Below are 16356 nucleotides of genomic sequence, written 5' to 3'. Positions count from 1 at the left end.
AAATCTGAGCTCAGGGCAAGTTACATTCAAATATGGTACGTACTTTGCTGCTCCAAAGAACTTACAATCTAAATTTTGAACCTGAGGTTATGCAGGGTGAAGTGACTTGCCCAAAGTCACGAAAAGCATCATGGGATCTGGACCCTGACTTCCCTGGTTCTCAGGTGTTACTCTAACCATTAGGTTGCTCCTCCACTGTATAGCAGTGATAAACATTAACTATGTGCAAGCAGAATATGCAAACTATGCTAAAATGTAACTTGTCTGTATTCACTGTGGATATCTGAACTCAAGGATTCCTAGGGTGGAGATCAGGACAAGCACAGAAAGCAAGAAACTACTGACAGGCAAACATGCCTCCTACCTTAGCATGATGCCCCCTAAGCGGATAGCTCTCTTCCAGTCCTTCAGTGTGGATTTACCAGCCAAGTGCACAAAATGTTTGGGACTGATCAACTGGTCATTAAACTAAAGAAAACAAAAATGAAACATCTCAGAACGCGTAAGAATGGATAAGGAACAGGGTTCAGAGCTGTGGAGCACCACAATATTATCATCACTGAACCCTGGGGAGGGGGGGGGGGGAAATCAGAAAAGCATCAGGAAAGGAGATGATATCTTTTTTTCAAATGGTCAAAAATGCAGTAAGATCTGATCCTTAGGCAATGGCACCTTAGCAGACCAAAAATCTTGCATCATGGTACTGTTTTCAAAAGCTTATTATTCTGTAGATGAAATAAGGGTTGCTTGCTTTAATAAAATATGTTAACATCATTTATTATACCGTGCTAAAGTGCCTCAGTGCTGAAGTCTAGCGGGTTTGTGCAGCCCCTTCCCACCGATTTTTTTCACTTGGCATTTTCTTTGCTAAGTTTTTCTATTATTTCATTAGGTATGTAAATTTCTTGTTTTATGTGCACATTTATGCATGTACAAAAATATATATGCAATAATGAGACAAAGTTCACATCCCTAAGCCCAGATGCACAAGACTTAATGCTGGTGCTAGGAGCAACTGTGTGCAGCATGCACAAAACCCTCCAGCGCGCATGCTAATCTGCGCACTGAAGATCAGTACAAATTATTTTTATGTTTCAACAATTTTTTATTGATGACCCATCAAACAATACAGATAATATAATCAACAACAATTTGTGATCCATTCTTCAAATTACAACGTTAAAGATCAATGGAGCATCAAACTTTTTATGTTTTTATTTAACTCCCCCCTCCAACCCCTAATCCCCCTTTTTCCCCCGACCCCCCTCCCTCCCCCCAACCCCCACTCCACTCCATATTATTCCTTCTCAATCTATTAATTACTATGAGTAACTCTACTTCTCCCACAGCTATCCACCCTCACCCAGAACCCGATAACTCCCCAAGCTGATTAAGAATAGAGCTGCGGGCCCGAGGAGCTAGAGTTTGGATATACCTCTCCCAAGTTAATTAGAACTTTCGTTGTGATTTAAATTTTAAATGTGAATCTCGAAGTTCCAATAAGAGTAATGCATGTAGTCTATTGCGCCATTGCCATTAAGAAGGGGCATCCGACTTTATCCAATTTACTAAAGATGCATTTTTTACCTATTAGGAATGCTTTATAAACTAATAAGTTTTATGGACAGTACCAGCCCCCAGCAGGACATTTTCGGGCAAAACCGATACAGTAGAAATTATTTTTAAATGCACTGAAATGGATTCAAAATCAGGGTGATTATGTGTTCACTCCAATGCTCAAGACAAAGCAGAGAAACTAACGCTGGCCTTAACACCAAACACACACTGCCAGGCATTTGAGTTTTAAGGAGAGGATTTCTTCTGTATTTTCTTTTTTTACATTAAATTGCTGGCTTTTGGCTTCTTTTGAAAGGAGAAAGAAGCCCATGCAGCCTACTGTTGATAGTGAGAAAAAAAAAAATAAAATAAAATAACCATGTCTGAGTCCAAGCAAAGCTGGAGGTGAGGGTGGATGTAGACTCCTGTGCTTTGCTGGGACCCTCTTAGGGGATTTAAACTGCAAAAATTTGGGGGCTTATATTTCATGGCATGGGGGAAGGGTGCCGATGTGCTCTTGCGCTTCCTGTTTTGCCTGCCACATGCGCACAGGAGTTTCACTGTAGGTGTAGCTCTTGTGCGCATGTGTCAGGCACGCACCTCCCCCTTGCTTTCTCTTTACTAGCGCAGATAAAATATGTATCCCATTTGCTTTGGGCATGGGGGGGGGGTCTAGTTTTCAACACTGTTCTTGTGCAATGGGATGTGCACTCTTGCCTCTAGCGCTGGAGTTTTAAGCATCAGGCCCCTAGTGTCTAACAAATTCATACATTTATATAATACACTATTTAAAGGATATGTTGTTCCAAAATCAGTTTGAACCATTTTCTTATTTCCCTACAACAATGTGAAGTTCTAGTCGCCGTTTTGGTCCTGGAGAAAACTAGAAACTTTCTTAATTGCGAGACCCCGAAAACAGGGCCAACAAAACAAGCTGGAAAAGCAAGTTACTGGCCCTCCTTCCTTGAGGGATTGGAAAGCAAAATTAGAACAACTCATAGCTATGGAACGCTTAACGGCATACCGTAGAGAAGGGGAGCTATGGCACAAGAGAGGATGGTCTCAACTGCAAGAATGGGTGGGGACAATCAAACTTTGATAGGAACGGGTGATAGTTGGGGAGGGGGGAGGAAGGAAGGGAGGGAGGGAGGGGGGTGGTAGGGAAGGGAGGAACGGAAGAGGAGGGCTAGAGGGGGAAGTGAGGCAATTATATGCTTGAATAAATTTAAGGGGGTAGGACAGAGCTGAGGGTGTAGACCCTTGTTTATAGTGATTGGGAGTTGATAGTTCAATTTTCACCATAAGGGTGACTGGGTGGTTATTTTGTTCTTTTCTGTTATATTATATGGATGTCCAATATTTTAGGTCAACTTGGCATTATCTGTACTGTCTTGAATGTTGCAAGTTGCTTCATTAATAAAAATATTTAAAGTGAAAAAAAAAACCAAAAACTTAGTCCCACAGAAATTGCATGGAAAAGCACCAGTGCTGCAGGAAAACACAGGTGTTCTTTAATGACAAGACTTTCAGAGGCTATGGTAGCAAAGTCAGGTAGTTCAACTAGCACACTTCTGCTGATTGTGGCCATTTAGAGAATTATATCAAAATCTACACTTTCCTTGCATTAGAATGATACAAAAAATCAGTGTATTGTGCTGGATTTCTAATAAGGAGGAAAAAGAGCCTCACAGAGCTCCTGGACAATATGTCTGTCTACTGGAGCTAAAACGGATCTTAAATTGATCCTCTGTTCATCATTGGCTCTGAAAACCCCCCCCCCCCCAAAAAAAAAAAAGTTTTCTAATGTTTTAATCAACAGTGACAAAGATAATAGTTCCTTTCTATTGTTGCTTCACAAAATATTAGGACTAATTGTTGCTTCACAGAATATTAGAACAAAGTGTAAAATAAACACTTATCTATAGCGTGAGAAGACTTCAATCTTTCTTCCTATGGCGCTCCAAGCCAACGTGGCCAGCGTTTCGTAAAAAACTGCTTCAGGGCTTAGATAGCGCTCGTCTTCTAGAAAAGAAAAAAAAAAAATGAAAAAAACATTCTCATAATTCATCACTGTGGTAGCAAAACAATATCCAACTGATTTAATCAAACTTGCCCACTCACATGAAAGCCGCTGTAGCGGTAGTCTCCTGCATTCAGCATTGCGATTGCTTCAAAATGGCTCTGATCTATATTTAGTGACGTCAGACGCTATGCCATGAAGCAACCTATCACTAGATAGCAGTACTAAAAGATATTTAAAGGTGTACTGCCATTTATAACAGTTTTAAAAGAAATGGCACCATTCAACTTTTGAGTTGAGCCCTACAGGTTCTAAAGATTGCAGACGATAAATCCACCTTTGCTCAAATTGCAGCAACAGGCGGCGGATATCTCCTCCTCTCGGAGATCTATGGATACATTGCAAAATAACACATTTAAAATCTTTAAATTCATGCGCTTTTTGTTTACAATGTGTAACCAATGGTGAACCAATTTTTTCAATATGTATTGCACTTCTATGTTCAATTAATCGTGTAATTAGCCTCCGGGATGTCTGTCCTACGTAGATTTTATTACAGGGACATTTTAAGGTATATATTACATTCTCGGATGTACAAGTTGACAATGATGTTAATTTATATGTCTTGTGGTCAACTGGATTAACAAAAATAGTGGTTTCATCCATAATATCACAGAAACTACACCTCAAGCACACCTCAAGTAGTCAAAAGTATTAAGAGACATTGGCCCTTGATGCAATCATATTCTATCTTCAGCAAGTCTCGTGTACGAATTGCATACAACAGAGGCAGAAATTTGAAAGAATCTTTATGCCCTGCAGTGCTCTCTACCGAAGATGTTTTTCAGACATCCAATGCCTATGGGCATTTCAAATGTGGGAACTGTAGTTTCTGTGATATTATGGATGAAACCACTATTTTTGTTAATCCAGTTGACCACAAGACATATAAATTAACATCATTGTCAACTTGTACATCCGAGAATGTAATATATACCTTAAAATGTCCCTGTAATAAAATCTACGTAGGACAGACATCCCGGAGGCTAATTACATGATTAATTGAACATAGAAGTGCAATACATATTGAAAAAATTGGTTCACCATTGGTTACACATTGTAAACAAAAAGCGCATGAATTTAAAGATTTTAAATGTGTTATTTTGCAATGTATCCATAGATCTCCGAGAGGAGGAGATATCCGCCGCCTGTTGCTGCAATTTGAGCAAAGGTGGATTTATCGTCTGCAATCTTTAGAACCTGTAGGGCTCAACTCAAAAGTTGAATGGTGCCATTTCTTTTAAAACTGTTATAAATGGCAGTACACCTTTAAATATCTTTTAGTACTGCTATCTAGTGATAGGTTGCTTCATGGCATAGCGTCTGACGTCACTAAATATAGATCAGAGCCATTTTGAAGCAATCGCAATGCTGAATGCAGGAGACTACCGCTACAGCGGCTTTCATGTGAGTGGGCAAGTTTGATTAAATCAGTTGGATATTGTTTTGCTACCACAGTGATGAATTATGAGAATGTTTTTTTCATTTTTTTTTTTTCTTTTCTAGAAGACGAGCGCTATCTAAGCCCTGAAGCAGTTTTTTACGAAACGCTGGCCACGTTGGCTTGGAGCGCCATAGGAAGAAAGATTGAAGTCTTCTCACGCTATAGATAAGTGTTTATTTTACACTTTGTTCTAATATTCTGTGAAGCAACAATTAGTCCTAATATTTTGTGAAGCAACAATAGAAAGGAACTATTATCTTTGTCACTGTTGATTAAAACATTAGAAAACTTTTTTTTTTTTGGGGGGGTTTTTTCAGAGCCAATGATGAACAGAGGATCAATTTAAGATCCGTTTTAGCTCCAGTAGACAGACATATTGTCCAGGAGCTCTGTGAGGCTCTTTTTCCTCCTTATTAGAAATCCAGCACAATACACTGATTTTTTGTATCATTCTAATGCAAGGAAAGTGTAGATTTTGATATATTTTTTGTGATAAACTTTCCCTACCTTGTATACGTCATTTAGAGAATTACACAGTTTCAGACTGTTGAGATGGGAAACAGTTGAAAAAGAAAAAAAAACTGTTTTGTAAGGCCTACCCTACTGATGCTACTCAATAGACTCTACATTATATTGCCTCAAAGGACCATTTTATTCCTTATTATTTTGTGCCTTATTTTACACATGTACCCCTCCCTTACCTGACCCTATTTCTTATTGACTTGTAAGCCACATTGAGTCTGATTGTGTGTGGGGAAAATGTGGGATACAAATGCTGCAAATAAATAAATAAATAAAAATAGAAGTATTAGTATATGAGCTGTTGAGATCTCACATCAACCCTCTTTTTCTTTAGCCGTCATCTGAACAGCCAAGTTATTTATCTCCAAAGCCCATACACTACATCCTCTTTTTCTACTGGCCCTTAGAAGAAGATTTCAGAACTTTCAAAAAGTCTGCAATGAACATAAGGATATCATCTGCACTCAAATACTTTGTTTTCTTTAAGTTATTTTTAACTTTTGGTGGGTTGCTTTCTAAATATGTGTGACTGTATATAAGAGTGGACTTCCCCAGAGTTTCAGTCGATAAAATTGCCACGATAGTAATATTTGGTACCAAGAAAGCCAGACATCCTTCTACCAGGAAGATCTATTCCATGGACTGACCAAAAGAAATTCTACATAGATGTTATACATGAGCTCTGGAGTCTCAAAAGGTCCCCTCTTCAGATACCTCTTTAAAGAAGGGACTGAAGAGGCTCCAGAATTTAATGCACAATATCAGATTTGTGAATTTCTTTTGTTTGGTCCAATAAAAGGATTTCAAACTATAAATTTTTAGCAAAAGATTATCAATGAATGAAGATAAAATCATCTCTCAGTTTATGAATAGAATACAGCTCTTGCCAACATTGGTTTTGACAGTAACACTATTTAGTGATTTGTAAGGCAGCAATTGGAAGAAAGATGGAGACCTTTTTGAAATAAATGGCATTTTGCTTCCATTCATATACGGGGGAAAAGTTAAAACTAGGGAAGGGGTGTCCAACCTTGGCTCTTGCCAAGTCAGGTTTTCAGAATGTCAACAATGAACATGCATGAGATCTATTTCCATACAATGGAGGAAGTGCATTCAAATAGATCTCATGCATATTCGTTGGGGAAATCCAGAAATCCTAGAGCATAAAGTACATTAAAATTCTAGAGAAAATACTTTTTGATGACCTCGGGAAAAAAAAAACAACAACTCATTAAAGGGTCCTTTTACTAAGCTAACACGGGTTTACCTACCACTGCAAAAAAGTGCCTTACCATAGTCATTTTTCCATGTGCTACCTACGTGCTAAAAAAATAAAACATTTATGTTTTTAGTTCTAGGAGTGGGTCTGGGGTCAGATAGTGGGCATGTTCTGCTTCAATCAGCGCAGCTATTCTGCCACACGCTAACTGATTGGCATATGAGCCCTTGCCACCTACATAATGGGTGGCGGCAGGGGCTCACGCACTAATGGCCATGTACTAATGGGAAATTTAGCATATGGCCATTAATGGGGAAAATAGAAAAATCAGCCATTTTTCCCTGGCCTTGGCGTGGAGGAATGACCCATGTAAAGATGCATTAAGACCACTTTTTACCGCAGTTTGGTAAAAGTACCTAAGACTGTAACTTCCAGAAAGTTATCACAATATCTACATGATTGGCACCATTCAGTGCCAGGGTAGTAAGATACATCACAAGGGCAGTTTCCTGTGCCTTGCATGCTTTGCGCTTCATAAACGTTCCACGCTGTAATGGTTACCTTGACACATTTCACATTAATTCCTGGGCAGACAAATTTCTTCCAGAGGAGGATAGCTTTGCTCTCCCCACATGTGATTGGATAAGCAATTTCTATTTCCTCATTTGTTTCAACCATACTGGGATCTGTAAGCAGAAAACAAAAATGAGATAGGCAAGCTCCAGAATTTCAAACCATTTGATTGAAGAGTTATTTTGCTACCCCGTTTATAGAAAAACAGTCCAACAGTTAAGCTATTTAGAAATGTCAGTCAGTAAGGAAAAAGTTACTTACCTGTAGCAGGTGTTCTTCAAGGACAGCAGGACAGGTATCCTTACATGTGGCCAATAACATCCCAATGGAGCCCGGTGCAGGATGCTACCCAGTGCTCTGTAAATTTATGAGGTTTTTCGCAGCGGCCCCAAGGTCAATGCACAAATGCCCCAGCCTGATAGCTGGAAAAGAATTCAACTCCTAGGGGAGGTTGTAAAGGATACCCTGGAGAATACCTGCTACGGATAAGCAACTTCGCTTTCTCCAAGGACAAACAGAACAGTGGTATCCTTACATCTGGGAATCCCTAGCTACCAGGATCACCGAAAACAAAAACAGTGAGAAGAGAGTCTTGCAATGGTGAGAATATTCTGAACCAATTTACCTCAAAACAAATTGAAAACTGGTTGTGGAGGTGCAGCCTAGAACTTGGGCCCTAGAAGGGTGGAGTTGGATTCTAGACGCCAAATTCTGCAGGAATGTTGCGTTAGGTATCTTGCTAGAGGCAGTAATAAGATGTGAATGTGTGAACTGAAGACCAAGTTGCAGCCTTGCAAATCTCTTTGACGGAAGCCGACCTCAAGCGAGCTACCAACGCAGCCATGGCTCTGATATTATGAGCCGAGACATGATCCTCTATAACCTGGGTATAAGTGAAGGAGATGCAATCTGCTAGCTCATCGGATAAAGTGCACGTACTGATGGCTGTCTCCAGCTCAGCCTCTCCGCCAGACAATTATCTTTTCCTTCTCGATATGTGGCTCTGAACACCATGTTGTAAGTCCACTGCCACATCCAAACTGCTTCCTGACACAAGATGTATCAGCCCGTACCTCTCCTCCCCGCTTGTTTATGTAATACATTGCAACCTGACTGTCCATTTGAATTAGAATAATTTGATTTATCAGATTATCATTTTAGAGCGTTCCATATCGCCTGGAATTCCAAGAGACTGATGTGAAGAGACTGCTCCTGGATGACCAAGTCCCCTGAGTGTGAAGCCAATCTACACGAGCCTCCCCACCCCCCAGCCCAGATTGGATGCATCCATGGTCAAGAGTTTTTGAGCAGCAGAATTTGGAATGGTAGTCCCCAGACCAAACTGGCCCGAATTAACCACCAGCGTAGCGATTGCTTGAGTTGTGTAATGACCTGGATGACATCATCTAGATTCTCAGGGCCTGGGTCCACTGGGCCAAGGGGGTTAAATGAATTGTTGAGGCCATGTGGTCTAGCAATCTCAACAGATGCCAAGATGAAACCTGATGGCTGCTGTGAACCTGGTCAGCGATTGATATTAGAGCAGTTGCTCAATCCTAAGGAAGGAAAGCCTGAGCTTGCACTGTGTTTAGCAGGGGCCCTATATACTCAAATTGTTGAACGGGTTGGAGTTGGGACTTTGGGTAGTTGATTACAAACCCTAGCAGCTCCAGCAACCAGATAGTCCTCTGCCTTGATTCTTGAGCACCCTCCTGCGATGTGCTCTTGACCAGCCAATCCTCCAGGTAGGGAAACACATGCACTCCCAGTCGATGCTGCAACTACTGCAAGACCTTGTGGTGAAGTCCCTGGGCATGGACAAGAGGCTAAATGGTAGAACATGGCGCTGCAAGTGGTGCTTCCTTATTACAATCTGAAGTCCTTCCAGTGACTAGGAAGTATGTGAAAGCAAGTATATGCAGCCTTATGTCCAGAGAGCATAACCAATCATTTTTCTGAATCATGGGGAGAAGGGTGCCCAGGGAAACCATCCTGAATTTATCATTGTCCAAATACTTGTTCAGGCCCTTAGCTCAAAGATGGGGCGAAATCCTCCCGTTTTCTTGGTGATGAGGAAGTACCTGGAATAGAATCCCTTACCTTCCTGTTCTGGTGGAATGGGCTCAACTTTATGGGCCTGGAGAAGAACAGAGTTCCACTGCAAGTATATGCTCGTATCGAGCGGTGAGAAGATACGCTTGTGATGGGCAATTTAGAGGTGTTTGTTGCCAATTGAAAGCATACTTCAGACCACTCAAAACACGGCAGCCAGGCTTATATTTGGAAAAACACGATTCGAAAGAACCCAAACCCCTACGAGAAAAACTGCACTGGCTCCCAATCAAAGAACGTATTGCTTTCAAAATCTGCACCCTGGTTCATAAAATTATCTATGGCGAAGCCCCGGGATAAATGACAGACCTCACAGACCTACCAACCAGAAACACAACAGGATCAACATGAGCATACCTAAATCTCCACTACCCAAGCTGCAAAGGACTCAAATACAAATCAACCTATGCATCCAGCTTTTCATACATAAGCACACAACTATGGAACGCATTACCAAAAGCCATGAAAACAACTTATGATCACCTAAACTTCCGGAAATCATTAAAAACTAACCTGTTCAAAAAGCCATACCCTACCGACCCAACTTAAATGCCTGAACCCTGCAACACAACGAAACCAAAGCTCGTAATGGACATATAATAACTCTTCCTCTCTAGGATTCCCTAATGTGTGTCTGTACACATGAACCTTATTCTACCACAACATTACTGTATTTGTTCATACCGGAATTGGCGAACGCCTTTACGATACTATGTAAGCCACATTGAGCCTGCAAATAGGTGGGAAAATGTGGGATACAAATGTAACAAATAAAATAAATAAACAAAATACCTGCTCAGACTATTTGGAGTACCCATTTCCTATTATAGTATTATATACGTAAACAGTGGCGTTCCTAGGCTGCCTGACACCTGGGGCGGATCGCCGATGCGCCCCCCCCCAGCACATTTTTACCTGCTGGGGGGGGGGGTGCCTCGTGCCTGTTGGCTGAGTCCGCTCGTTCCTTCCCTGCTGCTCCCTCTGCCCTGGAACAGGAAGTAACCTGTTCCGCGCAGAGGGAGCAGCAGAGAGGGAACGAGCGGACTCTGCCAACAGGCGCGCGGCACCCCCCCATCAGCGTGCACCCAGGGCGGACCGCCCCCCCCCCCGTTGGTACACCACTGTACATAAACCAGTTAGATCTTTAAAAGTATAAGTGGGACAGAACATTTTTTAATAAACAACTAAAACACAGGGAGGACTTTTCCATGGTATATTAGTTTAGAAGCACTGAACTAAAAGTACGTGTTTATACTTGTTTTCAGAGGCAGCAACTTTCAGACTGACAGTTTACACGTGTAATGCTGAGATATACAATAGTTCTTCATCAAAGCCTAATATATTGGAGGCTGCAATCTACTGTAAGACCACCAGGTGGCATTGTTTTAAGGGCTGAGGTGCATTAGTCGTAGCCTTCTACTCAAATTACTATTTTAACTGATCCTTTAAACAGAGAATATGCCCTTTCATATTGAATGTTTTTGTAACCACTTTGGGCTAAGGGTAAAATGAAAACTGAAACACTCATTCCTTGTTTCAAACAGTAACTAGATGCAAAGCCCCATATGCAAAAGATTCCTGTTGAATCTTGTTCTTTGGTAGGCTAGACTTGAACAAACTCATTAACATTTAGATCCAAGTACATAGTTTTTTGAAAATTGTCCTTAATATGCCCTATCTTTTATGGTATAACAATGCTATTGATAGATTCTCCTTCTACAAAAGTTGCCTTACATAAAGGCAGTGCCACACATGTGCATCCAATGTATGATATGAATCATTATGAATCATTATTGAAGATCCATCTCTTTGAACAAATTTACGTAAAGAACCAAAATACATAAAGTCCACACTTACTGTTCACTAATGCATCATACATTCACCTCTGAACTCTCATTCCCGTACTATCACATCATTCATACCTTTACTCACAGAAAGATATATATCATATGTCTTCTTGCCTTTTTAGCGCCCTCTAAGCTCCCATTGTTTCCTTCCAAAGTTTCAATGTTTGTGTTCCATTGTTACATTCCTTAACGACACCTCAATTGTTTTGCATAATCCTGCACAATGTAATCCATAACCAATCTGTAACAAATTGTATTTCCAACATGTAACTCATATTGTAAGCCACACTGAACCCGCAAAAAGGTGGGAAAATGTGGGATACAAATGCAATAAATAATAATAATAATACACTGGATGCACAACTTTGGGTGTATTGTACAGTATTAAGGTAAACCATAATCTCATTGGAAGACGATCTTTCTTTTCTTTTCACAAAGAGTGCCATCAGCACATGCTGCTGTTAAGGAATCTGACTGGCTGGAAGCCTGGATCTCAAAAAGGAAGCAAAAAAGAGCACCTACCGATGCTTTCCTCTATCTTCAGTGTGTGTGTACCTACAGACACCATGGTTGTGCTGGCCTCCAAAGCCTCTTCATAGACCCTGTTGTAAAAGTTTCCACCGATCAACACATGATTATACATCCCAAAATTGGAATTTTCTTGCAATAAATCAGTACAAATGAACAGATGAGAGAGCAAGACAGAGTTCATTCAATCACGTCACTTCTTTAGAACAGCCTTCCCCTTATCTTCGAAAAAAGAAAAAACCTAAATATTGTCCACTAGTTTGGCCACCATCCCTTGACTTACATACTATCTCACTATTAAATGAGAGATCGGACAACAGACCCCTACGAGTTCTTCTTCCAGCTGACAGCCCAGCCCATGCATGAGAAAGGGGGAAAGGAAAGGGGATTTGATAGCAAAGCAGCTTACGTATTATATACAGGTGCTTACTTTTTACCAGTCACAAACTTTGCAACATTTCAGACTCTCTAGCTAAGTGTCACAACTACTACTACTTAACATTTCTAGAGCGCTACTAGGGTTACGCAGCGCTGTACAGTTTAACAAAGAAGGACAGTCCCTGCTCGAAGGAGCTTACAATCTAAAGGACAAAATGTCAAGTTGGGGCAGTCTAGATTTCCTGAATAGAGGTAAAGTGGTTAGGTGCCGAAGGCGACACTGAAGAGGTGGGCTTTGAGCAAGGATTTGAAGATGGGCAGGGAGGGGGCCTGACGTATGGGCTCAGGGAGTTTATTCCAAGCATGGGGTGAGGTGAGGCAGAAAGGGCGGAGCCTGGCGGTGGTGGAGAAGGGTACTGAGAGGAGGGATTTGTCTTGAGAGCAGAGGTTACGGGTAGGAACGTAAGGGGAGATGAGGATAGAGAGGTAAGGAGGGGCTGCAGATCTAGTACATTTGTACTACTACTACTTAACATTTCTAAAGCGCTACTAGGGTTACACAGCGCTGTAAAATTTAACATAGAGGGACGATCCCTGCTCAAGGAGCTTACAATCTAAGAGACAAGTGAACGGACAGTCCGATAGGGGCGGTCAAATTGGGGCAGTCTGGATTTAGTGAATGGTAAGAGTTAGGTGCAGAATGCAGCATTGAAGAGGTGGGTTTTAAGCAAAGACTTGAAGATGGGCAGGGAGGGGGCTTGGCGTAAGGGCTCAGGAAGGTTGTTCCAAGCATAGGGTGAGGCGAGGCAGAATGAGCGGAGCCTGGAGTTGGCGGTGTTGGAGAAGGGTACAGAGAGGAGGGATTTGTCCTGTGAACGGAGGTTACAGGCGGGAACATAGGAGGAGATGAGGAAGGTTAGTAGGAGAAGCTTGAACTGTATGCGGTACCTGATCGGAAGCCAGTGAAGTGACTTGAGGAGAGGGGTGATATGAGTATATCCATTCTTCAACTGACCCACAAGTTAACTGGGCACCGGCCAATATTCAGACTTAGCCAGTTAGCAGAACGAATTATCACCGCCAACTGGCTAAGTTGCTGCTCTGCCCATGGCCCGCCTCTAACCTAGCCAGTTAGGGGACGGCCAGTTAGCAGTGATATTTGGTAGCACTACCCAACTAAGTGCTGCTGAGTATCAGCGGTTGGCAAGCTCAGCAAGGTTTAACCGAGCAGAAGCCTCTCCTGCCTGGTTAAACCCTCCTGAACATCGACCCCCATAGTATTTTACAAAGACACATGGGTGCCTAACAAATCCTGCAGAAATCACACCTAAACTGAAGGCATGGACTTTATGTCTGCTTGAGAGCAGAGGTAAATGTAGAAGACTATGATATGCACGTTAATACTTCAGCGCTGCGGAAAATAGTGGAAACTATTATAAAGAATAAAATTATGGAACATGTAGACAAACATGGTTTAATGGGTCAGCGTCAGCATGGGTTCAGCCAAGGAAGTCTTGCCTCACCAATTTGCTTCATTTCTTTGAAGGCGTGAATAAACATGTGGATAAAGGTGAGCCGGTTGATGTAGTATATCTAGATTTTCAGAAACCATTTTGACAACGTTCCTGTGATGACTCCTGAGAAAATGAAAGAGTCATGGGATAGGAGGCAATGTCCTTCTGTGGATTAGGGATTGGTTACTGGACAGAAAACAGAGGGTAGGGTTAAATGGCCATTTTTCTTAATGGAGGAGGGTGAATAGTGGAGTGCTGCGGGGATCTGTACTGGGACTGGTGCTATTTAACATATTTATACATAATCTTGAAAATGGAACGATGAGTGAGGTGATTAGTTCTGTCATCTGCAAATTTATTCAACGTTGGACAGCATGGAGTTGTATTTTTATTTATTAAAATATTTAAATTTACGTCTCCAGACCCTCCAGTATTTTGGCACTGGAGAAATAAGGTGCATCTTTTGGCTTCCTGGGAGGCCAGGGAGACGAGGGGGTCCCCCAGACATAGGAAGAGTTTCTTGTTGATTTAGGACCCTTCAAATAATTCTAGGGGTCGCAGCCTTATTGTTAATATTTTATAAATGTTGTTAGGACATCTCAACACCTGTTTATTTGGTTGAGCTTTTTGGGTAGGGAGGGGGAATTTCTTTTAAGTGGTAACTGGGTCTAAGGACTATAAGAGTTTCAGCCCTTAGGCCAACCCGTGGGCTCTTTGGGGGGGGGGGGGGGGGAGAGGTTATCTATTTTCCATAGATAAGAAGGGGGGGTAGTTAGTAGGGGAGATCATTACATTGTTGTGTGTATACCTCACTTGTTGGTGGGGGGGACTATAGGGTGGGGGAATCATTGGAGTACCTAAAGTTAAAGTTGACGGCTTTGCATAAGTGTTGCATATTTTTGGGTATTACTTCGAATCTGTTTGTGGTATCTGTCTTTTCCATGAATACCATCAATAAAAATATTTAAATTTGCAGATGGCAAAACTATTCAAAGTTGGGTAAGGAGTTGTATTTTTATTTATTAAAATATTTAAATTAATTTCTATCCTGCTGATCAATATTCCTAAGAGAATCCACATGCGTGGAGAATTCAAAAGATCTCATGAAGTAACTCAAGAAAAGGAGAGTGGGCATAGAAACCAGGGTTTCCAGAGACAGGCTTCTCGTCTTAGTAGCAACTATATGTCACAGTCTTTTTAAAGACCATCACAGCTAACCGTTGTGTCTCCTAAACTTTTACTATCCGACACAAGCACACGGACTCCTGATGCAGGCCTTCTGGCCGAAACACAGCGTTGTGTTGAGTCACTTTGATTTCCAATAAACACTGTTTTACTCAAGATCATTTGCGGTCCTGTCTCTGGAAACCCTGGTTCCTATCAATATTCCTAAGCAGGTAACAAAAAAATATTTTACAGTCAGTAATTATAGTTATCTCCTCTTCTGTTGCCACTAGTGACCCAACCCACATACTGCTGCTGGGGGTTGAGTACCCAGTGGCACACTAAAAATGGTATTGTCACAGGTTTTTAATCACTTTTTTCCTGCTGCAAGGGCTGAGGCTCTTCTTTGTCACCCTGCTGACTTCTCCCAGCTACTCGCTTCATTTGTGCAAAGAAACCTATGCATACAAATGGACAAATGGCCCCTCCCCAACAGGAACTACCACATAAGCAAAATATGTTTAAAAAATAAAAATGCTACTTTATTAAGCATCTCTGGCAACTTCTTCCATGGGTTCCTTCTCATCCTAAACTATGAAAAAACTAGAGAAGGACTGTCAAAGGGGAAGGGGTGTCTTCAAACATGTCACATGACCCAAGACTTTCTGCAGCTCCTGGTCTATTGAGGTTTCCAAAAAGCAGTACTCACTGGTACACAATCACAACAGAAGGCAGGATGCCAGAAATATTTGGTATCTCACTTCTCCTATGTCACTTGAGGTAAAACACTTCCATGCACAAAATTACCTCTATGCTACGAATCCAAACACCCTACAAACTTCCAAGCATTGGTACCACTTTGTGATAAGAACCCTGCTGCTCACCATAGGCATGGTAAGACGAACTCAAGCTAAGCTCGTTCAGATTCTTGGAACCCTGCCACCTCATATCAAAGGATATTAAGAATGCTAACTCACCCAGCTTGAACTGGCTGCAGCTGTAAGATCACTTGGGTTTTGGTGTCTTCTGGGTTCTCGCCTTCATTTCCTTCGCTGGGGACAACCACCATATCCCCCACAGGGATGCTAACCTCAGCATTAGCCATTTTCTCACATGGAAGGGGGGGGGGTGTCAAAGGCCAATGTCAGGCCAGCTGCAGTAAGACAAGGAAAGCACCATTATGCCTAGATCTTTTGCATCACCCTTGCTTTCAGGTTAGCCCACATCTTCCCCTACAGAATTAGCCACATTATAATTATCTGTAGGAAAAATCAAAGAATCATCATTGGGGAACTGCCAAACTGGAATACCTGTTCTTACTAGCATTAGTATTACAGAGGGGTTGTTCCCACCACCCACAGCCCCGAACCAGGTGTGGTCTAGCCATTAGAGAAGTGTGCAATGAATCAAGACAAGTG

The 16356-nt window shown here is 41.6% G+C and overlaps 1 protein-coding gene across 1 annotated transcript in view; it reads right to left on the bottom strand.

Moving 5' to 3' along the window:
- The window catches only part of GMEB1 (glucocorticoid modulatory element binding protein 1), a 43557-nt gene that overhangs the window by 19367 nt on the left and 7834 nt on the right, over window positions 1-16356 (bottom strand). Inside the window, exons 2-5 of the mRNA XM_030219207.1 lie at window positions 15916-16091; window positions 11877-11956; window positions 7384-7508; window positions 365-468 (exon numbers count right to left, since the gene is read on the bottom strand). Coding sequence (XP_030075067.1) covers window positions 365-468; window positions 7384-7508; window positions 11877-11956; window positions 15916-16043 — 437 coding nt within the window. The 5' untranslated portion in view covers window positions 16044-16091. The remainder of the gene's footprint in view (window positions 1-364; window positions 469-7383; window positions 7509-11876; window positions 11957-15915; window positions 16092-16356) is intronic.

The sequence above is a fragment of the Microcaecilia unicolor genome, chromosome 11, assembly GCF_901765095.1.
Source record: "Microcaecilia unicolor chromosome 11, aMicUni1.1, whole genome shotgun sequence".
Classification (NCBI taxonomy): Eukaryota; Metazoa; Chordata; class Amphibia; order Gymnophiona; family Siphonopidae; genus Microcaecilia; species Microcaecilia unicolor.
This window is presented reverse-complemented; position numbering and strand designations above follow the sequence as displayed.